The following is a 26,358-nucleotide window of genomic DNA, read 5'->3' as shown; positions in this document are numbered from 1 at the left end:
GGAGCAACTTGCTTTCTGTTTACTCAGGGAGAAGTTGGGGATTACTTTGAAAAAGTTATGTACAAATGCTTGCTGTGATTAAAAGAACAAGTCCAGGACAGAGTGCATACAGATGTTAACAATGGTTTTATCTCAACATATTTACTAACAAATCTAATAGGATTAAAAATCAAGGTATCATAACACTGGCAAAAAGCTTTGCAGCTAAAGCTCATATAATAAATGTGTACCAATGCAGAAAATGTTGCATAATCAAAGCTGTACACAATTCAGCTGGGATGCTCCTGTGCTTTTAAGTTCAGCATTTATGAGCAAAGAAATCATATCAAAAGCTACAAAGAAGAAACAACAGGAGAACAGAACTGAGAAAACAGAACTATCTTCCTTAATTGCCTAGCAGAGATAAACAAGGAACACCAGGCAGCACAACATTAAAGTTTACACTTCCATGACTAAGCTTGAATGACAGGATTAAGTAATTACCTTTTTGCTTTCAAGGGTTTGAGGATAAATTTATTCTAAACTGGTGTCATGAGGACACAGAAAACTGTTATTTCTCCATGCAGTAAAAGGTGAATTGGAAGGAACAGGTATCTCAAAACCTTCATGGTCATTTTGGCAGAGTTAATATCAATTTTGGTATTATTTGGGTGAATAAAGTTATTAACATATATAAGCACCGAAAGCATTGTTTTCACACTAGATCATGACTACAGCACTACACAAAGTATTCATGGAGACCATGAGTATAGATGTTTACCTCTTCATTGATATACCAATATAGAGATGTGTCCTTCAGAACAAACCAGTACTTTTTCCATTTTTGGGAGAAATAACTCTTGGCATCTTTCTTTTTCCAAAGCCATCCTTCACAGTCCCCTCGTCCAAGATCTTTACATGAGATCCGTCTTTTGCTTTTACCAGGAATAGGAGCTGAAAATGACAACGAGGTGATGTGAAAGCATTTGATTTGTCCACTAAATCAACAAGATACCTAGTCAGAAAGCACTATGTATCTGTTTAAGAAAATTAGTTAACAATTTCAACCTCAAATTGCCATGAAAAACTATTACAAGCATTCTATTTTGACCACAAAGCTTATGCACACCACCATAATTTAAAGGCCAAAGCAAACCAAACCATGTTCAGCATCTGAGAGCTCATATCCTATGGATAAGATTAAAAAAAAAAAAAAAAAAAAAAGCAACACAGAGAGAGAAGACAGAAGACACTACAGAGAAAAGAAAGGCAAGATATTTAAAAATAAGAAAAATGCTTATTTGTAATTTTCAATATATTTCACATTAGAATAAAGCACACAACATATAAATTACTGTACTTCCCACTTGGTTACCAAATACAACTACTGAAGTACTTCACAGTTGTTCACAAACCTCTCTTTGCAGCTCTTTTTGAAACTAAACAGTCCCTAAGGCCTTTGTACTTCAAAATCAAAGGAGGAAAATTTACTATGATATAAATTACCTGAGAGCGTAGGTAATGAGCAAGTGCTGCAGTGAGGCATTACCTGAACACAGCTGGAAAAACCAACCCTGGCCCCAAAGAGGCTAGAGTCTAAGTATTCAAAAAAAAAAAAGATAAAAGCAGATACATGAAGGTAGAGGAACATTAGGAAACTATGAGACATCAGAAATGGACTAATACATTTTCAACATGATCAACGGAACTGAGCATTTTATTGGAGCTAACAAGTTAGAGTTCCTCACATCCTGCAATACCATGAAATTAATCTTGGCAATTCCCTTCCTACCCATATATGAAAACAAATTTATTTTTTACCTTTGTTCTTCTTTTTACTTTTCTGCTGTAGAGAAGATTGCTGAAATGTCTACAAGAAAATAAAAATGGAAGAAGTGAAAATACAATATTTATATTCAACCACATACCTATATTAAAATAAATGTTACATGAAGTCATATCAGGTAACATCAGCCAAGAGACTTCTAGGCCTAAGAAAAAAGGGGATTTTATTTCACCTGTTCATAAGGTTGTAAATCAAAAGCACACTGTCAAACAGCTCAAAACAGATCACCAGTTAGGTTGTCAAACCAACTGTAGTTTCTGCCCAAAATGCTCCCTATCCTCTTGTCTGTTAATAAAGAAGGAATATCTCTCTTCGTTTACTACAATAATGAAGCTACACAGCCCATGTATTTCTAATGTATACACTAAATAAAGTATTCTTGGCATCTATATGTAAATATGCAAAATAACACACTGCCTAATTCAGGTGTGGAAGTATTCATACAATGGTCATTAGACCATCAGACAATTTTCTCAGAACCAGGCCTAGTATTCTGAAAGACATCAGTAAATTCTGCTTAATCACAACTGTGAAAAAGTCTCCCAAATAAAAAGTCTGAACTAGAACTTTATTTTTTCATCAGGTTTTTAAGTGGAAATATTTCCCTCCAGCTGATCCACTCCCACAAACTAACCCACTCCCCTGACAATGAAACAGGATGGAAATTGCTCTTTTATTTAAGATCTTAGCTTATTAATAAGATCAATAAGTATTAACACATTTTATAACCATTTGTTTTAAAACTTTGACTCATATAAGCACAGTCCCCAGTGAACTAAAAAAAAAAAAAAAATCTGTAATGAATCAGCCAAAATTTAAAGATGTGATTTGACTTGTTTTGAACTTTAGTTTTCTAGAAAGGCAGACAAATGTTATCAGTGTTAAAACTAAGAAAAGGCTACATTAGAGTGTCTGCCTATTAAAACTTCCTATTTCAGCTTGCCAGGAATCAATACAGAAATCAATACTTTTGTGCTACTTGGTAAAAATAAATCTAAGCAAAAGCACTGACAGTTCTGCAATTCCAAATCCTGTTCCTAGTAGTAAGACAAACCCTCACCCTAGTTTACAAGACTAAGTTCAATTCAAGGAGCAGCTTTGGTTTTGCACATGGCACTCAGAGCTGTGGCTTAATTGATTGTTTGTGAAATTGTGATTGTGATAGTGTTTGGTCAAATTTTGACTCTATGATCTTGGAGTTCTTTTCCAACCTGAATGACTCTATTCTAATTTTCTCCTCCCTGCTTCCTGCACCCCTGAGCTCACATGCAGCAGACTCAGCTTCAAAGGGATCTCCTGCTCAAAGCTGAGAGATTTTCATGCAGCAAAAACTAACATGTCCATGGGGAAAAATTACTAGCAAGACAATAATTAAGTGTAATTAAAAAATTTTACTGACTTGCTAGATGTGCTGATCCCTCGGAGACCATATCTGACAAAACCTACTCCACTATATTGCTACCTCAGTGGGTCAAAGTAGGCCTCCACTGGGAAGAAAAAAAGGATCCCACTCATTCTCATTTCCTGGCTCTTGTCCTTTTTCTTCTGCTACTGGTACCAATTAAATCAGCACCAGCTCTCAACAAACCAAGACAGCAACACCCCTCCCACTTACATCACACGAAATATTTCAACCTGTGAAGGACCAGAAGAGATCTTAATGACACAGGAATAATAGAGTGGCTGTGCAGAAGTGTGTAACTCCCTCTGAAAATCTTACTTAATTCAAAGTGGGTGAAAAAATACACACACATACAAATCCAAAACTTTAGCAATTCTCAGTTCACAACTCAGACAATTTCATTCTGCTGTTTGACTTTTCTGCCCTATTACTTTCACAGTGTCAAAACAGAAAAGGAAAATCTCTGCTTCATTTTCTCACAAGTGATTCTGAGAGCAGGTGAGAACATATGAAAAGCCTTCTCTTTAGATGTTTTGTCTGTAAATTGAACCTGCAAACCTCAGTTCACACCTCTTAACTTCTGAATCAGTTTTTGGGAAGAAAGGGTAATGAAGGGGTATCAGTTTTTAACAGGAAGAAAGCATGTAATTTAAATGTCTAATCATTTTTCCATACATTATGTAATATTGCAAAATAGAAAGGTTTTATTAAATTCAGCTATTATTCTAAATTAGCTCATTGAATTAAATAATAATTAAGGGCAAATTCTAAAAATGAGAGAAGTTCCTGGGAACTATTTCAACTTCAGTGATTTTAACTAACACTTTAGGATATTTTACATAGACTTCAGACTTCAAGTTAGTTAACCCTTTGCAAAAAAGAGCACCATCTTTTTTAACTCAGAAAATGTATATGTTATATAAAATATGTAATTGGAGAACAACAATAACAACAAAGTGAGGATGAAATATAAAGATGCTTCTTCTTTTGTTGCTTTTTTCAGAACTCACAGAATGCAATCTACAGCCACTTACCAGTTGTAAGACAATGCTTAGAGCTGTTTTCTCAGTGGTGTCAGGAGCTCACGCCCTTCCTCCTGATCAGAGCAAGAATTGCTTTGAAGCCAACACTGAATCCTGTTCTGGGTCATCTCTCTAGCCTAGATAAACTATCTCCAAAGAGGTAGATTCCACAGCTTCTTTAAGCAACCTATCCTAATGCTGGCCACCATGTATCCGCTTTTACAGCTTAATTCTGTGATGTGGCAAATATGGAAATAATGTAATTACTACTTCTGAATTCCATGAACCCTAAAACCAGGGATTTATACCAAGAAATTTAGTTGTACTAATGCAAACTTGCTGTAAGATACTGTTTAATCACGTGCCCACAAAGCCAGATTCAATGTACATTCACTGCATTTTGATTTTGATACACCTTGAACTTTGAGTAACTGCTTTCATAAACATCTTGTCCCAGTTTCCAAGAATCCATCTCTTCTACTAATTCCGAGAGCAAGCATGACATGAAATAGAAAGCAACATTCCATATTAAAGAAAGTCATTATTAACTCAAAATAATGAGTAAAATGGAAACAAGATAGACACTGAAAAGATTAAATAGATGAGTACCTTAAGACAAGTGGAAATTGGCACTCCTGAAGAAAATTTGAAACAGTTTAATAATGTTCTGAATTATATGCTTTCCAGTCATCCAAAATAAAACTAGAAAAACTTTCCATTACCCAAAAGCAAGGTGTCACTTGATGTTTAACATACATCAAAGCCCCTTTGAATACACTGAGACTCACTGAGTTTTTTAGACACAATGATTTTCTCCCGTGATATGCGATCTTTGAGCTCATTTTATTTAATAATACACCAAGATGAAGCCCTTGGACAAATGCATTTCTAAGGACAATATCAAAGAAACATTTAACATATATATAAGCCTGCCTTTCCTTATAGCAGCCTCAAAGGACATGCATTTTAAGAGGAATAAAACATAATTTATTAAAGTTTTTTTTTCTGTTTCTGCTTTGGTGTTTTGGTTTTTTGGGGTTTTTGGGTGAGGATTTTTAGTTGTTATTTTGTCTGTTTTGTTTTTCTTACAAATGTTCTAGCGTGCCTCTAGCCCTGCCTTTCTGAGGTCTTAGCTGCAAATTCCAAGAGCCAATGGAAATTTAATTCTGCAGGGAGGAGCCATAACAGTCCCACTCTTCCTGCAACTGTTCATTACCAGACTTGCTGTGTGGGTTGTATTTACTCTAACAGTCTTCAAAATGATTGACAGAGTTCCAAAAGGCCAGCAGACTGCACACCTGTAAAGAGCAACCTGCCCCAGGGCAAAGTCTTTTAGGATTACAGCACAGCAATGCAGCTACACTGTAGAAAACTTGCAGGTGGAGGCTCATACCAGCCAAAGAGATCACCACTGGCCTGTAACTGTAGTTGCTCTTTCACAAGAAAATAATCCTGTACAGGTGGTCTAATCAATACTCTGCATACACACAATCACACATCAGCATCTTTGCACGTGTAACAACATTTTCAAGAGACTATCATGTTTCTGTCTCATTCTCAGAGTTATTCCAGTTTCTCTCCTGGAAGACAGTATTTATTATTGGTTATTCCTGTGACTGCACCATATTTGCTCAGAAAGCTGAAAGTTAGTCATTAATGTTCAGAATAGCCTGCAAATTTATTTATTATTAACTTATTTAGTAGTAACTTCATAGCTCTCTATTTGAAAAAATTAAAGTGTGAAATTAGTTAAGTTTCAATGAATTTATTTGTTTCATGCCAAATAGGAAAATTAATAAACTGATCTTTCAATACTAATGTTAAATTGGAGTGAAACTGCTATCAGAAGAGGAGAATATTTGATAAAACTGTTATGATGAAAGTTAGAAAACTTATATTCCAGTTGAATAGCTCAAATAAAAGTAGAAAACAAATAGACTGGTTATCAAAATGATGAATTTGAGAACATTAGTAATTCTGACAAACTTCAAAAGTCTGAGGAAGATGTCTAAAGAATTGATGTTAAGCTGTTCCTTGGAGCTTCTCTGATATCTAATATAAATTAGATGGGTATGGCCAACAAAATGTTACATCCATGTCCCAAAATAAATATATTCTAATAGTTATATAAACTTCGTCATGGTTATAGGATTTGTAGGTCTACCAAAAAAAGACCAAAACTGAAGATTCTCTGAAGGAACAGATTGACCATAGCAACTAGTACTATACTGGACAGCACCTAAAATTCTCATTCAAGGGCATTTTTGTTTCTCCACTATTCTTCAGAAATTTTTCATTCACTCATTTAAAAAAAGCTGGAAGAGAGAACCAGGTTATGGAAAAAATAATATCCAATCCTTCTACCCAAATCTGAGCTCAGTCTGATTGGAAGGGAAAACGGCACATATCTATAGCTTTATTTAGAGCTCGGGTCAAGTCCAGTTTTTCTCAAGCTGCAAGTTTAGACACTAAGGAACTGTTTACAGGCAGGCACTTCCCCTCTGTCACTGTAAGATAGCATTCTCTAGTTTCAGCAGGGTAGCTTGTAACACATCTGATTACTGGAACTTTCTGCTACAGATGGAAAAGCCAGTATCTGGGCAAAAAATGAAAGCTGGTTCTGCCAATATCATTGATCTCATACTTTGAGAGATCGTTCTCAATGCTTTGAGAAAACTGGAAATGTTCTATTTTCACTGCTTTGATATACCACATACACATTTCTTTGCACTTGGTGTGTTGAGATCCAAAATTTCAGAGCTAAAAGAAGACTGAAAAGGGGGGAAATGCAAACCTATTTAGATACAACACCACACTTTAGATCAGTATTAGCATCTCATGCTTAAGGGTACTCACAACACAGGATTTTGCCAAAATCTTTTTTGTTTACCAGGTTGTTTAGTCTCCATTAAGAGCCTACAGCAGACAGTACTAATTATTTTAATGGATTTTTGTGGAAAATAAAATTTTCAAGGACTGTTACAAAGATTTGATGAGGGAAGACCACTGTCAGATTAGAAAGTTTGAAGCCTCCTGCCAATCAGCAACAGACATTCATTCTTGCATTTTGTTAATGACCACAAGGAGAAAGGAACAGTATGTATGTGCCTTAAGAGTTTTTTACTGCATAAAAAATGTAGGCTGAGATCTTGAAGCTGCCAACTTTTTTTTATACCTCTGAGGTGAACAATGTCTATATGAGCTGTGCAGGATGGTCTCCCTATCACATAGTTTACAAGGGTTGATAACATCAAAGATGTCCATTCTTTTCATACAACTGCTCCTGTGTCTGCTTATCCAAGAATAGGCTAGGTAAGGGCAAAACCATGATTGTCTGAAATGTGACAGCAAGCACAGCTTTTCTGCTCAGGGATTCTTATTCATTCTCCCATTTCTAAATGTTTTGTAATCATTTGGCAGGGGGCAGCTCTGTGGTAAATATTACAGTAGCTGGATACAACTCACCAGTTGTGGAAGATAGCGCTAATATTTTGTGCAAAGTTGTTAGCATAATGAATGCAAAAATAAAATGATTTTTTAAATCTTCAGGCTGTTTAGAAAAATGATATACAGTGGTGCTGCTTTCCATCACCAGGGAAAGACTTTCTTTCTTAGCCATTAAGCCACAGGACTCTTTAACTGAAACACCAAAGCAGTAAAACTCCTGGACAACATTGACTTTAAATGAGAGTTCTCATATTCCCCCAGTCTTTTTGACTGACTGCAGCAGTGTCACAGTTGCCTGAAGCAAATGAGAATAAACAGTTAAACTAGACAAGTGCTGCTCATTAGGATAATTTATTCTGTGATCATTCTTCTCCTTTACATCTACTTTGAAACATGTGATTTTGGTACCTCCCACACTCCTTTTTATTGATGGTAAGAAATCAAGGCGGGAAAGGGAGGATTTCAAAAACTGTATGTATATTTTAATGGCAAAAGTCCAAGATGCATCAGTTGCTCCATCACTGTGTGTTTCAAGTGCATCCATTTAAGAAGGAAAATAGACACTAAACCATCACCTGTCACAGAACAGTATTTAACCCTTTATTTGGATTTCTACTCCCCATCAGTTCCCAGTTTAACATCTTACTGAGGAGAATGTACCAGTCAGAAAAAACACAAAACAACAGAGGCAGGAAATCACCTCTGGAGATAATTTTATCCAGCCTTGTTTCTCAAAGCAGACTCCAGCAGAGAAGGCTGTTCAGGGCTGTGGCCAGTTGTGATTTAGTATCTCCAAGATGGAGACTCCACAAACTCCATGAGCAACCTGCTCCAGTTAAACTATCTTTACAGTAAAAGTATCTTTTTCTTATGTTTATATGGAATTTCCTGTATTTCAACTTTTGTCCACTGCCTTCTGTCCCTTCACAGTGTGTCTGAGACAAGTCACCCCAAAGGTCTTGTGGATCCTTGTGCCCTGTTGCTATGCCCCTCCAGTAGCTACCAAACTTTGGAATTTCCTGTAGGAAAAATCTTGGTTTGCTTAGAAAATTTCTGTGTTATTCACAGGGAAGGTAGGTTTTCCTTGTATGCTTATCTAAACATTACAACAGCAAGACGATCCAAACAGATTTAAGAAACTTATTCTTGATCTATTTATTACTGGATTCCAGAGGTGGTCTGTGGCACAACAGGGAGCCAATCTTGGACCTTTTCAGAGGAAAACAAACTGCTCTAAAACAGAAGTCACCCCTGGGGCATTAACAACATCTTCCACAAAGCCCATGGTCTTTGCAGAGGAAAAATCATTAGCCCAGAATAAAAGTCCCATGCCTCCTTATAACACCTTGGTGCTTGCTTATGGTGACGAGCACAAACACCTCCTTCTGCAGGAGGAGGGAGCAACACTTCTGACTGTGCCCCTCAGCATGATCTCTTTCATACTCTGTGTGACAGAAAAAAGTGCAGAGGATGTAGGTGGTCTGAGAAAACAGATTTCTGCTTTAAGGAAGATACACTATTGCAAGTTATTCTCCGTTAGCACTTGGACATAATGTGCTTTGGGGAAAAAGCAGAAAACTCCTTCTGGCTTTCAATAAAGAGGAAGTTTTCAGGGGGAAAAGAAGGAAAGAGTTTCTGTACATGAGGAATTATACATTCTGTTAAAATTCATTCCAAACACTTCCACTGCCTTATGAATTAAGGCAGAAAAAGAACAGTTCATTGCAGGATAAAAGTCTCATTACTTGCTGGAATTCAGTAAAATTTCCTCTAAGCATAAGATGAAGCAGACCTTTGCAGAAGGTGGGGAAAGATAACATTAGGTCTTTTTAATTCTGAGCTGGCCATGGTGATTTTATGGGTACAAGCCAGCTTACAAGAAGTTTTACACATCACTCTAAAGCCAGAATTCTGTACTGTTGGAAATGCTATCTACTTGGGTTTATCTGAAAGCAAAGGGATATACTTGAGAAGTGGACAAAAAGCAGTTATTGCTTTATGAAAAATACCAGGTTGCTTTTTCCTCCACAGCACAATAGCAGAGATGGATTGGCTGACTCAGGGATCAGGTGCTAAGCAACAAGCACTTCTCTCCAGTAAAACAGGAACACCCAATAAAACAGCTTCAGTTCAGGAGCTGCAGTGCTGCAAAGAGCCATTTTCCTCCCAGGTGGAGCCATACAATCTCCCATATTGTGTGTTAGCAGCAGGCTCAAGGGGCACCATTGTGTAAGTGGGGCAGAGGAATGGGGCACAGACTCCTGTGGAGTCAAAACCACTACTTGGAAAAAATCCCTCTTTCAGAAACAATGGAGCTCTTTGTCAAAGCATTTTGATAAAATGGCACTTTGAAACAGGCACAGGTACTCCATTAATTCAAACAATATTTCCACCACTCAGTACAAGATTTTTAAAATGCCAAATTTCATGACACATGCCAGCCTAGATTAAATGTATTCAGAGTCCTGGTATCTCCCTTTCCCTTGTGCAGAAAGGAGAACAGAGAAGAGCCAGTAGAGAAGTCAGGCCCTGGATCAAAGTTCTCCTGGATGTGACAATCACCAGCATACTGCAGTGGTAACTCATGCTGAGTTTCCTCTGTGCAATACTTGACATGAACTTCTCTGCTACAATGTGCTGCACTTCATCTCTTCCTTATCAAAGGGGAATAACCAAGGGACTAAATCACTTATTCTACATTAATAAAAAATAAAGCTGCTACTGTGATTGTATCAGCTACAGGTAATGTAGCTTACTCATGTACAAACAATGCTAATATCTACAAAAGCAATGGTCCTCTATCAGGTAATAAAAGCAGGATAAAATCAGGAATGATTTCTATGAAATAGGTAAGAAAAAAAAAACCAAAATGGGGATGGGAAAGGAAATTAGGAAATGTTCTAAGCTGAGAGATTTATTAGTGTATAGATCTCCACCTCTAGATCATATAAAATTACATTTTCAGACCATTATATTCTATGCAGTAAGGAATAAACCTAGACTGGCAGAGCTGGACTGGATGACCTTTACAGTAACTCTCTCATTTTTAAAGAATTCCCCAGCTCTGCCATGGAAAGAAATTATGACATACCATTTTTCCCTCTCATGGTCACAATGCAAAAGATAATAGAGAAAGTTTAAACAAAAATTTTCAACAAAAGACTCCCACTGTGCTTCATGACGGCCCATAAACCAATCTTACCTCATCTCTAGAGGATTTTGCTTTGCAGCAATAATTAACTCTGGATTTTAGTAATAATCAGAGAGTATATAGAATTAGATGTAAATTCTCCCATATTCAATACCTTCAAACTTCATTTGGGCAACCAGCTCCCCAGTAAGAGCAAATTAATGGTATTAACTATTTCTTTCAAAGTCAAACAATGCAGATGTGAAAATATTCTCTAATCTGTGACAGGAATAATATAGCTCAAGAACAATGCAGATATTATTCCATATGATTAAAAGAACTTAGCACTCCCTCCCAAGAAGGCTAAGTATTACTTAGTCTCAAAAATATATGCTTAAACAGAACTCAAATATAAAAGCTGAATATGCACATCTACTCTCTTCAGTCTTGAGTTCAAAGGACTGAGAGTCTAGAACTGGGAAAACAGATGTGAGATTACTGAGGCACATTCCTGAGATGATTTTAGCTAAGCAGCAGTGAAACAACAGGAACTATCCCTTAAATCTGAGCAAGCTGCTATCCTCTCAGCTATTGCCAAAACACCTGTTTTGCTGTTCATCTCCAACTTTCCTGCCATGGGGCAGACAGGCAGTGCTTCAGGTTGGCCAAGAGTTTATTCAGTCTCCATCTCAGGAGGTGTTCAACACCCAGCTGGGCAAAATCCTGAGAAGCTTGTCTGACCTCAGAGCTTGCCCTGCTTTGAGCCAAAGACCAGAGCACAGAACCTCTTGAGGCTGCTCCCAGACTGAATTATCCTATCCTATGCAGTTTATGCTGGTTTCTGAGGCATCTGGTTTTTGTTTTTCTGTAGCAAATGCATTAGATGCCTTGCTCTTGCTGGCATCTTTCCTCCCCTCTGTCCAACATTTTACTTGGAATTATGACAACTGGCTACCCATTCATCAAGTTTTTCACCTTTTACAGGTCCCATCATTAGTAACAGCAATTCATACCCTATTTGAATGTGGAATTTAGTACAGATCTGAATAGGATTAAGTGAAAGAGATTAACTGTAATGGCAGAGGACTAGACCCAGAGGCCCCTCTATTCCTCTCTGTTGATTGCACTAGTCTAAACATAATATAAAGCCATCTTCCATTAGCAAGGAACTTATATGCTGTTTCTCTTGTTTTTTCTCTCAGAAATGTAGATTTATTTTGAACCAAATTTTTACCAAACTCAGATGGAATAGCAAAAATTACCTTTTACCACAACAATTTTATGGCTATGCCAATCATTTTCCAACTGTCACAAGAAAAGCAAATTTTGCTTATTGGTTAACTGTTTTACTGTATTGTTTGTTTTATATGCAATACAGGTCACTTATGACCTAGATGAAGTTTCTACACATATTTTAACAACATGAATACTATTTTTATCACTTACTTTGTGTCTGTTACATTTGTGAAGTGCTGCAATACATACTGTATTGTTTAGATAGTTTCTTTTGGGGCGTAGAAGTTGGCCAAGTCCTGGAACTACTATTCCAACTTTTAGAATGTGAGTGAGACATGCTGCTCTCCTGTCTGAATCAAATATACAAACCCACAAGCATCCAACTGAAAGAAACCCCACATGTGTAGGCATTCAAAGCTGCCCATGGCCAATGTGGCTGTGGGACATGATGGTGTTACCAACTGCCTCATGAAGGTAATAGATAAAAATTTCCTATTATGTTTCTTTTTCTTATCCTACTTTTCCCTTATTTTTTTCAGTTTTGCTCTTTCTAAATGTCTCTCAGAGCAAAGGGCTGTCTATACCTGAACCATAGATTAGGCTGAGGGAAATGGATGGAAGTTCATAATGCCTTCATAGCACAACTGCATTTGCTTCTCTGCATTGCATTATATGAAACATTTTACTAGCACTTTTGCCTCTGAATAGACTTTGAGGCTTTTGAAATAACTTCAAATCAGATTATTCTATAACTTCATAAGCCTTTTCAGCTCAGTTTCTACTGCAATGCAGTGAGTTCCTTCCATTTCCACACATGTGGACATAGTCACCATCACAGCCTTATTTCCTCATTACATGCTTACTGATGGAAAAGGGAGCAAGGAGTTGAAGTCCTAGAACAAGACAAACAATACCCTAAGGCTACAAAATCTTGGCTGAGATGTGACCAGTGTAACCTAGAGAAAAAAGATGTAAATGTTTTAAATGCTCCAGTCACCTCCAGAGAGGACATCCAGGTGCTTAGCTTTTACCAGCCAGGCTCTGCTGGAGCTTCATGAAGTACTTGAGGAGAAACTCAGGCACCACAGCAGCTCAGAGTCTTGGACTTTCCTACTGAGTTGTCCAGGAGCCTCCTCCCAGTCCAGTCTGAGACAGCTGTCTTGGAAAAGTCTAGACATCATAAGAAATTACAGCTTTTCCACTTGTGAAATTTTAACAGCCTATGTGCTACTTTTGGTAAAGATTTGTGTTTTCGTACCTTTACAGTAGAAGCTAGAGCGTGCACAATTCTATTTTGACTGTAATGGGCTAACTTGCAACAAAGCAGTGAAGAAATGATTTTTAAAATAATTTCTTACTGAGGTAATTAGACACTGAAATTTTTCACAACTATTTCTAAAACTGTTAATTATGTTTATTTAATTTCTGGACAGTTACTTGAAATCCAGTACACTTTCTTAGCTGGTAATATAAAATGCAAATAGTTTTTAACTGGAACACAACTATAATTTTTTTACATTAAATAATTCTTAAAATTTCAAAAGAGAGTTTAAGATTTCCTTTGCAGATAATTAAACCTCTTAAGTCTGTAATCCATCTCCACGTTTCAGTATTATTTTAATACATATATTCAAATGGAGATGAAAGACCACAGCAAAGAAGTAACACTAATTCAAATATTAACAAAATTTATGGAGATTCTATTGGAAAATATTTTTTACTATGCACTTAGGTTAAACTGAACTTTGATACCAACTGCTAGATTTTTATTCTATAACAATTGCATGTCTAACTATAGACTACTGTGAAAACAGGGAGGAGAAAAAGAAATAGGGAGCCTTTTTATTTAAATACTGCCATAGCTGGACTCCAGACATTTTTTAAGAAGAAAATTTTAAAGAAAAAACCAACTCCATCTGTTGTAACGGTACAATGACATTAAAAATTTCAGCCACCTACCTAAAATCTGTTTAACTGATTTTTAATTTGTTCTCTACAATTCTTTTTTTTTATTTACAAATATCCATAACAAAAAAACTAACTGAACAGAAATCCTTTAAATACTGTGATATTTACAATTATGGGAAACTGCTAGTTTTTCATTGGGGTAGTTTTGTTAGGGCTGTTTTTCTAGTAAATCATTCTGCACTATTTAATGTTTTTTGGATGCCATTTTTATAAAGAAGATTTTTGCAATAGGTTGACAGGTAGCTTTCCTAATAAACATAAGTTTATTAGGAAACTATATACACATGTTCTGCACTTTTAAAAATGCTAGTTATTGGGTGCTACGATTAAAGGTTTTATAAATACATGCACATTTGATTCAAGAATTTTCATCAAAAACTATGTGGTTTAAGTATTTTCACTTTTTACTTGCTTTCAGTCCTTCTGCCGAGGAACAAGAGAAGGCAAAATGAACCACTTAAGTAGAGTTAGACATTCTGAATTAAACTTTTAAAAAGAATTTTCCTGTATTTTTTCTGGAAGGGTCTGTAGGATGAAACACCTGGAAATACACATGATTTAAGTAATTAAATCAGTAATTATTTTCCAATTTATATTATTAGCTAAAAACTGACTTTTGCAATAGGTCCATAAACAAATCCTCTTCACTTGAAGTATTCTCAACAAGATCACTGTTGCAGGCAGCCGACCCTTGCCTGGCCAGGCTGATGCTGCCCCACCTGCTGTGCTGAGAAAACCCAAGGAGCTGAGCTGGTACAGCCACCTCGGGAGCACTGGAGGGAGGAACAGCCCAAACTGAACCCTGCTCACAGCCCTGGTCCTTGATACCTCACTGGCTGAGTAGAAAGGAGAGAGCCTGGCTCTCCATGGGTGCTCACTGCAGCAAGTATTGATGTTATTATGTGATTAAGAGTCATCAGGCTGCATTTCAACCACATGGATGGTTATATATTGCTAAAGAGGAAAAAAAAAGAAGTTTACTAAAGTTGGATCAACTTAATTCAATTTACAGCACAGCTACTCCAGCTGATAGCTTTTATTTCTCCCTTATTAAAACTAGAACTGGAACATTAAAGTACATGTGTACATATCTACGTACGTAAATTCAGCAAAATTCCAATGGGACAAAACCTTGATTTACCTCCTCAACCCATTACTGAGTGACCTGTTTCAGGTGTATGAACTTTAAGCGGCACATTTTGCTACTAAACTTACCTTATTTTCAAATGCAAATAAAATACCTAAGAAAACTCCTCTATTAATTAAACAATTTAAAACAGTCTGGTTATCACAGCATAGTGAGAAGCTGTTATTTTTCTGTCACTTTTCCTACAACAAGGGAGTCACTACGTATTGGTAAGAACACATGAACTAGTGAGCATACATACACTGGAAAAGGCAGAGGGATAATGGGAGGCAAGGAGGGAGAAGAAAGAAAGTCAATAATATAAGTTTATCTGTGTAGGTTACAGCCTGTTGTATACAGCAGGGAGTTATGCAAGAACAAGCAATCTCACTTACTACCACAAACAAGAGCCTGTAAGCTTTTCTTCACATTGCAATGCTGCTTCTAGGCTAAGGGAAAGTTGTATTGATCCAGTTAGCAGCAAATTATTATTAACCTGACACTGAACTTCTTTTGACCCATGACTCTATCTCCCTCCTAAATAAGCACATTATTTTCCTTCAGTAAAAACAAAGCACAACACACCAAGAAAATTCCTTTACAAAAAAAATAATGAACTTGAGAAACTACAACAATATGTCAGAGTTTTCATCTCTTGTGCCCCAAAAGTTCAAGACAAAATGTGCTGTTCTCTACCTACAGAAATAGATCACATTGAACACCTGCTTGCACATCAGATTAGCAACAGCTCAAACAGTTTGCCTCAGCTTAATAAAAACATTAACACTCTGTGTTGGTTTCTTTTACGATACTGAGGAAGAAAAATAGAATCCAAGAACAACAACTTGTCTAGAAATCAACATAACACCTAAGACAATTTCTAGGATGGAAAAAAAAAAAGCAGTGCAGAAAATTTATATATGAGGATTCAGAAACACCAGAAGAGGATACAAGAGATGTTTAGTTCACAGACAGAACACAAATTAGTTTTTGCTTTGCCATGGTATCAGCTATCACACTGGTTATGTTCAGTGGACACAAGCAAACCCTGTTCACTTTTCAAGGCTGCAACTGAAATGTGCCCTTAACCAGACTGTTTTGATTGCAATGACAGGTCAGTAACACAAACACAACTTTTGAGATCAGTGATTGTATGCAAGTTTAGTATCCTGACAGTCAGAAAAATGCTAGACTGCCACAATCTCGTGATCACTTTAGAATATAACAATTTGAATCTGCTGGCATTTTACAGAACAGCTTTTAGCAAATAACAACCAGGCACTTCTACATTACCATGGTAATTTTTTTTAACACCATCCACTTTGTTTACAGCACAAAAAATAATACCATTTCTACTGTGGTAATTTAATTCAACAGTGTAGTTTTTTGATCAAAGATTTTTCTTTTATGTAGAGCCATACATAAAAGCAGCAGAAGGAGCTGAAGTCAGCATAATTGTAAAAGCTGTTTTTCTGCAGAAAAGCTTCACAGTAAAAAGGTAATCGACCTGCTCACGTCAATGGCTGCAAAATCCAAAAGGAAAGAGGCCTGGAATTGTAAAGGCAATTCATCATTAACTAGTGGAATGCATTTTAGTCCAAAATTATTTAATATTTATATCAATGGAGTCAAAAATAATGAAAACATCATTGAATAAAGGTAAGACAGAACCAAAGACCAGCAAATGACACAAAACCTGACTGCTGAATGAGCAGCATGGTTTTTACTCCAGGGAATTCAGTAAAAGGGAAAAGAAGATAGAAGGAAAAAAAGAAGAAATTAAACGTGCATGCTTTCTATTTCACAGAATATGCACATTAAAAATATAATTTCAGATCAAGGAAACCCCACACTAGACCCCAAATTCCTGGAGCTTCAATATTCCTTTGTTATGGACTTGAGAATCATGGGGCCCAGTTCGAGGGTCCAGAGTCCTTAATCTCACATATTTCATACTTAGGGTTGCTTCAGAGACACGGATTATTCAGTAAGCATACCCAAGAAGTTACATGTTTCAGCATGACCAACCATATACAATATTACTGTATTTAAGAACAAAGAATGCAAGATAAAAGCTTTTAGATTGGGAATATCCATCTTGCAGATAAGTGATTTGAAATAATATCATTACAGAAAAAAATAAAACTAAAACCAAGTAACAAACATACTCTCATTCCAAGGCTATGCTTAAAATCAAGTAATCAGTCATTTAATCATTTAAACAGAGAAGTAGTGAACAGGAATGGTTATGTAACCTTTCCACGCAGCTCCTGGAAATTTATGTGCTGTGCTGGCATATACACTTTAGGAAGGATGCTTAAGATAGTTTAAGATTAGATATGAAGGTTTGAAAGAATTTTGAGGAGGAAAGGATACGAAAACACAATCTTTGAAGAAAAACCTAAGAAGCTCATTATAACTCTTGCAAGCAAGAGGAGTCTACAAAATTATTTGATTATAACCTGTAAAATCCTATATTGAGGGATAAATTTGGTAACAAAAGATATTTAAATCCAGAGGATAATGGTACTTTTAAAACTATGGTTGGACATAGAAGCCAGGTAAACAAAGGCTAACAGATGGACACTCTTAACAACAAGAGCAATGAGGAATTGGAGCTAGTTCAGAAGCCTGGTGGAGTGTTCTTTAGCACTTATGCAAACAATTGAGGCACTACAGGTTCAAATTTAACTAAAGCCACGTGGTAGAGGCTGCTCTTTACTTTAGGAAAATCTACTGGCTTGTGGTATACACAGCACAGGGTCACAGTATTCTCTCTTCCCCTGATATTCTAGCATGATGAAAACATTGACTTCTGAAAAAACCCAGACCAAACCAAACGAAAACCTCCAGCTCTTTCACTACTATCAGAATAGTTCCTTTACACTCACCTCATGCGTATCCAGAGGCTTCCATTTACAAATAATCTGAAATCTTTGAGAAAAACTAGGTAGCTGCTGATTGTAAAAAGAAAATTTTAATAGGACTGTGGAAGGAGCTAACAGTGGGCCTGTTAGCTGAAGGAGCAAGAAGCAAAGAAGTAGCTGATAAGGAGTTGTCTTTAAGGCTGTAACTAAGGAGACTAAGAGAAGTGAGGAACAGAATTAAGATAAGAAGAGAACTTCGCAGCTGGATGGAGTATTTTTAGAAAGTTAGTTAAGTTACTGTAACTTTTCACCAATGGTGTTATGTTGATTTATTGTGGCCAATAGTTAAGGTAGAAGAAGTATAAACTATCACAGAGTGTATAAAAAGTCAAACATATTTCGTATTAAAAAGTTGCCAAATGAGACTGCTTCTAGTCTCTTCGTTGTGTCGTGACCGCCCCAACAGCGACATGGGACAGCCACTATTTTAGTGATCTTTAAGATGCAATATGAGCATAAAGTATGTTTTCATTGTCTGATTTGTTATTATAGCTTAATAAAATTTTACTGCAAACAGATACGAGTTCCTTGTGTATTATCTGTAGTCCCCCATTCTTTGTCTGCTCACTGCACAGTTTATTTAAGATTGGAAGAAAAGTTCTGACCAATTTATTACAAAACCTTTGACTCTGCTATGTGGCAAAAGATGTTTGCACCAGAATACTTGGGTGTTATTACCACTAAATAGAAACTCTGGAACTGCGTGATAGCAGCCAGCTTCCAGAGGCAGCATCAGCAATATTCAGCTGCAGAGCACTGTAAATGCTTTGTGAAGGGCTCCTTTCCATTTTCCATTTCTTGGACAAATCAATAGTCCAAGATTTCTTTTTCTGTTTACTTCAAGCATTCTGCTCCATAGCCAGTTAGCAGATCAATACTGATTTGTATTCTAAAGAATGGATAACCTTTATTCATTTTTATACAGGAATAAGCTCCAGCTAAACTTTCAAAGAGATGCTGAAGATTTAATGACATTACAGAGAGAGATCCTTTAATGGAAATGATGCATAAGAAGGATTAGCTGATAATGGTGGAATTTGGGATGGTAACATTTCAAGTGTTTTGTGGATGGATATTCAAAGTAAATGAAAAATGCTTGTTGTCAATTCTACGCTTGCTGTTGCTCATTAACTTCCAAACCAGAGCTTTGAGAATCCGCCAGTTTCTGTGTACATCATTTATTTTTGTACAGAATTTGGAAACTAGACTTACTATGTGATAGAGGGAACCAAAGAAAATAAAGAGATGGTACCTTAAAATAAAAGATTTTGTTACTGCATAGTGTCAAGAATTTAGCATATACTGAGAAACAAATGTCACTGAGAGATGAGTATTCTCTCGATACATGGAAAGTGCTATGGGGTGAATGTCTTATCATGTTGTGATGTTCTAACTCCATTTCTGGACACACTTAAAAATGAGCAAGTTACTGCAATTTTCCTTCTGCATCCTATTCAGCAGAACTGCCACCTTCACATTTATACCTGCATTCCAGAGGGCTGTATGTTAAAAACAGTTATATGCATTAGAGCTCCTCTTACCTCAAAGGAAAACAAACACCTGCCACAAGTTTTCCTGCCATTATCAGGCCTTCCAAGTACTTGTAGTAAAGGGGTTGTCTGACAACACTTAGCATATTGTAGGGATGGAAATGCTGGGAAGAAGGTATCTAGCCAGACAGGAAACTGCTGCTGTTTCCCTTTCCATCAGCAGCAAGCCAGTCAAGGTAGAGACAGCACACTGCATTTCAAAAGAGCCATTTTCTAATACAGGAAATAAAATAATGCTTTCCATCCTTCATCTTAACAGCAAAATCAAGAATTCTAAAATATTTCTTTGAGACCAAGTTATTGTCTGAAGAATATAAATCAGTGCAACAGCAGCAGTCCAGAGAAGGCTTGAACAACACTATTAAACCAAGACTTCTCTTACCACAAGCACAGAGCAATGACTTTTGCTAATGTTATTTTTACTCACATGGTACAAAGCAGTTTCTGGTCCAGGTGTGCCCATAACTTCTTGTCTCAATGACTCCATTTGTAAACTAGGCAACAGCGAGTAATGACTTGGACTACTACTCTTGTCTCCCTTCTTTTTGGACTTTTTCCCAGTATCCTTTTTGCTATTCCTTTGGAACATGTAGTCTTCTTGACCTATTTTCTCATTGCTCATATAGCGAAGCAATGAATTTTCTGTTGAAAGGAAAGCAATGCAAAACATCATTATGAACTGTTACATGCATGTAAATCCAGCTTCCAGAACATGCAATATTCTTGCTAAGATCTACTGACAATTTTAACTCTTTGGGACTATTTAATTAACAAAACCCATATGCTTCTTTGGTTCAGATTTAATAAGAAAGCAAACTTTTGGTAGGGAAAATTCACAACTCTTAAAGTGTTCTGGTATATTTTAAATAAAGGGAACAAAATATAAAAGAAGATGCACATCAATAAATTTTGTCTTGGAGTTTTAAAAAAATGAGCAATGATGGACTTATGACAACTTTTGCGGTTTTGCTGCTTTTTTACCAGGAGTCATAATTAATACAAAGGTCAGTGGCAGCACACATTTTAAAGTAATTTGCTCTGAACATTCATTGGAGACCATTCACCATATCATACATACTTTCCCTGAATACTCTTCCAGCATGTACCAATTTGTAGCTGACCCAGAAGCAATGTCTGGCAATTTAGGAAACCTCATCAGATTTCTTTTTCACAAAATTATCTGTCTTTCCTTGCATTAATGTGAACTTCTAGTACCCACAACCTCCTGTGGCAAGAGGTTCTTCAGCTTGAACATGAACTGCACCAGCTCATTTTCTTTTTATCCAGCATCTGACAGAGATATTTGATCTCTTTGCTCTTGTTTCAGGTTAAACACTGACAAACCTATTTCCTTACTTCACTCCATACTAGCTTTTATAAACCTTTATTATGTCCTGCTCCCAAACTGATAATGGCCAGCCTGTGTAACTGACCCCAGTTTAGGAGTCAATTCAGGCATCTTATTAATTTTTGTTGTCTCCTAAACCTTCTTGAATGCAACTGTATTTTTCTTAAGAGATTAAGAGACTGGAATTGCACACACATAGCATGAGCAACAACTGACACAGCAGCATAAGAATGTTTCTAAATTTGGTCTTGTATTCTTTTCCTAATAATTCTTAAGTGTTTCCTTTTTTGATCCCTACTGAATATTTAGTTAACATTTTTACAGAAATAGCTATCATTACTGTAACATCTTGTTCCTGGCTGATAACAGCAATCTCAGAGGTCATAATTTTGTACATGGAGTTATGCATCCAAGCCTCAGAACCCAGAAGAACTTATCCTCTTTGATTCTGATGTAAATCCCATTCTGCTCTAGAATGTTATCCAACTGACTTCCTCAATCCTAAAATAGAATCTGCAAAAAATTAGGCATATATAACAAAGAAAATACCAAAACAGGTTCACAAACATATACAGCTAAGCAAGCAGCAAAATTATGTTGAAATATATAGCTTAAAGCAAGATAAAACCCACAATGCCTTGCGTAAGATGTGTGTTCAGATTACTTACCTCTCCTAGTATCCCTTTTTATTTTATTGGGGTCTTCATAATCTCCCACCCAGTTATATTCTACTGGCATAGAAATAGGCCTCAGCTTCCCTGGAAACAGAGGAAAAATTGAGATCATGCACCATAAGGCAGCATTAACCCAACATTCTTTAGAAGAAAGAACAAATTATGTGCTAAGCTGCAATTCTACAGGGTTGCTTATGAAAGAGGATCCAGCGTTGCCTCTGAACAAGAGGTTAAGACAGGAGTTCTGTTCTCTTTAACAGAAAAGAAGCAGCTAAGTATTTAATGGAATTTTTTTTAAGTTTAGAAAATAAATCCAGTGCCCTACAAAGTCATCAGTGGAGTGACGTCTGACACTGACAAACGGATTCAAATTACTTCAGTTTTCACTGAGCAGTATCTATTTCTTATTCTGGAAGCCCCTGGCACACACATGGGAGAACTGTTTTAAAGCACATGAGAATTGTTGGTAACAGAAACTTGTGCATATCACTGAAATACCTTCATAAATAGCATATTTGCTGGTGGGCTTACAAGATCCATCAGTGACTAAGTGAGAAAGGAAGTAGAAAACCTCTACATCTAGTTTCTTTTGTAGCATTTCATCCACAGAAAGCAAAGTACATTATTATTGCTAAATTCACTTTGACTTCAGACAGCAATAAAAAGAATAGCTGAAGACTATCCTATCTTTAAAGTTTTGGTTGGAAGCTGCTGAATTGATTTTAAAAAATGTGTAAATAATAATTTCTGTTTAAGGATTGTACATATATAGCTGGAAATCAGTGAAATCAGTGTGCTCTGGAACTTAGTGGGGCAACTTAGAGTGGTCTGAATTTATTAGTAAGTTAAATAGTGTATTGAAACAAAGTGTAGGTAAATAATGTATTGAAACAAAACAGAGAAGCATAACACATGGCATATTATCTGACAGACTGAAAACAAAATGGTTTCCCAACAAGATCAGCCCTTGCTCTTTTTAAATCAACCTACCAGTCACAAATCCAAAAAGCAAGTAAATATTTTGATTTTAAAAGTAGCAAAGTTTAAAGTAAAAACTTCAAAAGTCCTGTAAATTACTTTAGTAGAAAATCCCTACAGTCTTACTCCACATTCTTGAGATTAAATCCATGACACACTGAAAAAAAGAGACATGTTTATAATGAAAACAAGTATTCAAACATGTCCATCTCCCTGCTGAAGTACTGGGTCCATGGCAAACACACCAACACCATGCAAGCAGCATAATGGTAAATGTTTTTATCATCTCAAAAAAAATATTGACAAAAAAAAGTCGTATGTTCTGTTCAGACCACAGGATCAGGTCACAAATACTTCACTACTTCGGAAAATCACATATATTTTAAACTTTTCTCTTATCATTCATTTTACTATTTAGGGACACATAATTAAGCCTGATTGAAGCCGGTGAGATTTAGTGCACACAGTCATTTCCTGAGCAGAGATGTATTTGGCTCATGTTTACTTGATCAGAAACAGCTCTCAACAGTTTCTTTTTCTAGAAATAAAACCTTCTTTTCTTTGTGAGGCTAACACACACAGTATCTTATTAACAGGACTTGCACACCTAATAAAATAGGAAAGCTACAAAATTGATGGTTAAAATCTGATTGTTATCAAAACTACCAACAAATTTTCAGCAAAACCTTCAGCTGTTCAAATTACCTGCTTTTGTGTTTGGCATTAAAACTGCAATGATCAAATTTGCTTCTTTCCTTAAACTTAAGCTTCATTTGCTTGTTTCCTCTCCTAACAACCTTGTTTTTACACCCCTATGATTCCCTAGTCTCTTTTCCATTGGGAGGACACTCAGGAAAATTTTTATCTTGCATGTGAACAGAAGCTTTCCAAGACAAATTAACAGCAACTATGGACCACAAAGCCAGTAAGAGCATGAAAGAGAAATATCTTTGTTAACATTGTCAAAAAATGTCAAAAGATTCCAGTAAAGAAATTACAAAGGCCCTTGTTAACCTCTCATGAAGGAGAACTGAGAAAATTTTTGTCAAAAGTTGACACATCACAAAATTAATGGTAAGTACATGTTGAAAATAATTATTTCTCTAGGCCTGGGAACTCTCACTGACCCTCTTTAATGGGTGACCATAAGCCAGAAGAGTGTTATTGTAGTTTTCCAGGTTTCTGTGAAACCCTGCGGTCATGCCTACCCACAAACCTTATGTTAACAAATGCCATGTGCGAAACTTTAGAATTTAATGCTGAAATGGTAATATTTTTAGAATATACACTTAAATGAAAATGGACTTGACAATTCATTAAAAATGGACTTGAATTCATTAAAAAAGTGAGATCAAAAGTGAAAGACTGTAAAATAAATGTGTTAAATAATGACTGATTTTCAGTGGAGTCTTTGATCCATGTCTTTATGACCCTTTCTGCTAACATAAAAAAAATAAGGCAAAAAAACCTATCCTATAACAAAATAATGGATTCAGCAGTACTTGAAGAAGAAATGTGTTCTCCACTCTCAACCACCAGTATTAAAATTTAATGTCTGGAACAGTGAGTACATCTCTGTTAATGGAACTGACTGCAGCCACCAATTGTAATATTTGAAATACTGGAGTAATAAAATTGATATATCCATTTTCAAAACTTAGCAGTCATTTTGCACAGAATGGGCATGGTTAGAAAACACTTGAAAACACTTTGAAATCAAAAGGATACTGAAGATTTTTCAGCAGAGTAGGGTACTTGTGTAGAAAGAGTGCATTTTGTGAAAATGCAACCTTTCATATTGTGCAAGCACATTGCTCCACGTCCTGAGGATACTTTACACAGCTCAAGTTCAATTTATATCAAGGTTCCCAGGTGATTTTGGGGCTGGGTTGCATGATGTACTAAATCTGTGCTTCCTCATAATTTCCATCTATTTTCTTCACAAAGGGACATGATGACAGGATTGTTACAGTGACTCTAACATACAGCTTGTGCTCACTTTTAAAGCTGAAGTAACACAGCAGGTAGGTTGAAAAAATATTCAAGTGTGTGCTCAGCTAATACTGTAGCAGTCAAAATACCTTTCTTAAACATGACGTTTCCTCTTCATTTTCTTCTATAAACTAACAATTCTATGTCTGTACAATTTTATGCTTGGCAACAGAAAACCAGTTCTCCCAGTCCAAAGCTAAACAAGTTACCACACTAGGTAGAGTTCCAACAGTTTCAAGGGTAAAATAAGCTGGAGTACAAGGGTTTGAGCATCAGAACTCTTACCAGAAATTGTTCCTGAATTCTCATCCTAAATAAGCCAAAATCCAAAATGTGGATGTAGCATGAATACACAAGTGTGTTTACATGCAAAATTCCTTTTTGAACAACCTATGACCTCAAATAATGAGGAACTGCTAAATGTAAAAAGCCACCACTTGCAATACACGAAGTTACAGGAGGTTAATACAGTATTACTAAAAAAAGACCACTGTCATCAGTCTTACTTCAATTCTGGAACTAAAGAAAAATTAGAGAGTTTTAGAGAGTAGTGCAGCATGAAAGCAGCATGTCATCACTTGGTAAATCTGAAGGAGTTTGATTGTTATACCTAAGAAAATTTTTCCAAAGCTGAATTCCAAAGGTTCTTCAAGTCTTGCCCTTATAATGAGAGAAAATTTCCATTCTGGGTTTTTAGTAAAAAAAATATGAGCTTCTGGTATATGCTTTTTTCAATAAAATTATAGTGAAACATAGTCTGGAAAACTAAGCTGATAGCAAAAATACATATTCAGAAAACCCATCAATTTTAAACAGGACTTACTTACCATAGTAAATATTTTTCTTTCCTATGAAAGAATAAGCTCTTCAGCTGAAATTAGACTAAAGTAGTATTGAATTCTCAGCAAAATCAATGGCCACCAGAAATATTTTCATGGTTAAAAACAAACGCAGATGCCTGAAAATCCTAAAATCAACAAATGGTGATTATCTTTATGAGATCAATGCTGTACCATATGTTGGTGTGCTCTCTCTCCTTCCAGGACCGCTTGTTCTTCCTTTCTCATACTCATAACAGTACAAAACTGCATCTTCTTCAACCACGTTGAAGCGTTTCCGATATTCTTGGTCCAGAAATGAGTTTGGAGATTCAGATCCTGTATGAACTGGCTTCCCCACTATATGTCTGCCAACATCGTCACAGGGGAGATTACCCTTTTCATCCCTTCAGTTAAAAAGAAAAGTTTTTTAATATATTGAGATAAGACACTGATTTTTTTATACTGTGAATATTGCGGTAAACACATGCTGAAACAGATTAAATCCACCCCACATCAGGATCACACAGCACATATGCATATGTATGCATTTATATGCCAGTTACCTCACACATTTCTGTTTGCTCAGTTCTTTACTGATTTATCCATCACACTGATTTCTCTTGAAAAGTGTTACAGAAATAAAACTGATGTGCAGTTACTCTGTTAATTTTTCTTGTTTTTTCTGGAATCTACCTAGCACTTTGTGATTTAGGGCAGAGGAGCAATGTTGGCCTTACATTTTAGGTCTTACATTGGATACTTTTAAGACATGGCTACTTGACATAGTTTTGCACAATCATTTCAGGTCTACAAGTTGAATAGGCACATCCATGCAGTTTCACATCCAGTGTGCAGCACCTGCTTATCAGCTGCTACCCCAGGACAGTGCTCACTTTGCACTTTTTGTCAGAT

General features: G+C 36.3%; 1 protein-coding gene across 4 annotated transcripts in view; it reads right to left on the bottom strand.

The window, feature by feature from the left end:
• Window positions 1-26,358, bottom strand: part of CNKSR2 (connector enhancer of kinase suppressor of Ras 2) — a 205,671-nt gene that overhangs the window by 56,931 nt on the left and 122,382 nt on the right. For all 4 annotated transcript variants that reach the window (XM_041472375.1, XM_041472376.1, XM_041472378.1 and 1 more), the window contains 5 exons: window positions 25,639-25,850; window positions 21,650-21,739; window positions 20,061-20,275; window positions 1,801-1,849; window positions 761-933 (listed from right to left, as the gene is read on the bottom strand). In XM_041472375.1, the coding sequence (XP_041328309.1) occupies window positions 761-933; window positions 1,801-1,849; window positions 20,061-20,275; window positions 21,650-21,739; window positions 25,639-25,850 (739 nt within the window). The remainder of the gene's footprint in view (window positions 1-760; window positions 934-1,800; window positions 1,850-20,060; window positions 20,276-21,649; window positions 21,740-25,638; window positions 25,851-26,358) is intronic.

The sequence above is a fragment of the Pyrgilauda ruficollis genome, unplaced genomic scaffold, assembly GCF_017590135.1.
Source record: "Pyrgilauda ruficollis isolate IOZ18807 unplaced genomic scaffold, ASM1759013v1 scaffold29, whole genome shotgun sequence".
Classification (NCBI taxonomy): domain Eukaryota; kingdom Metazoa; phylum Chordata; class Aves; order Passeriformes; family Passeridae; genus Pyrgilauda; species Pyrgilauda ruficollis.
The sequence above is the reverse complement of the archived record's forward strand: the minus strand, read 5'-3'. Positions and strand labels throughout refer to the sequence as shown.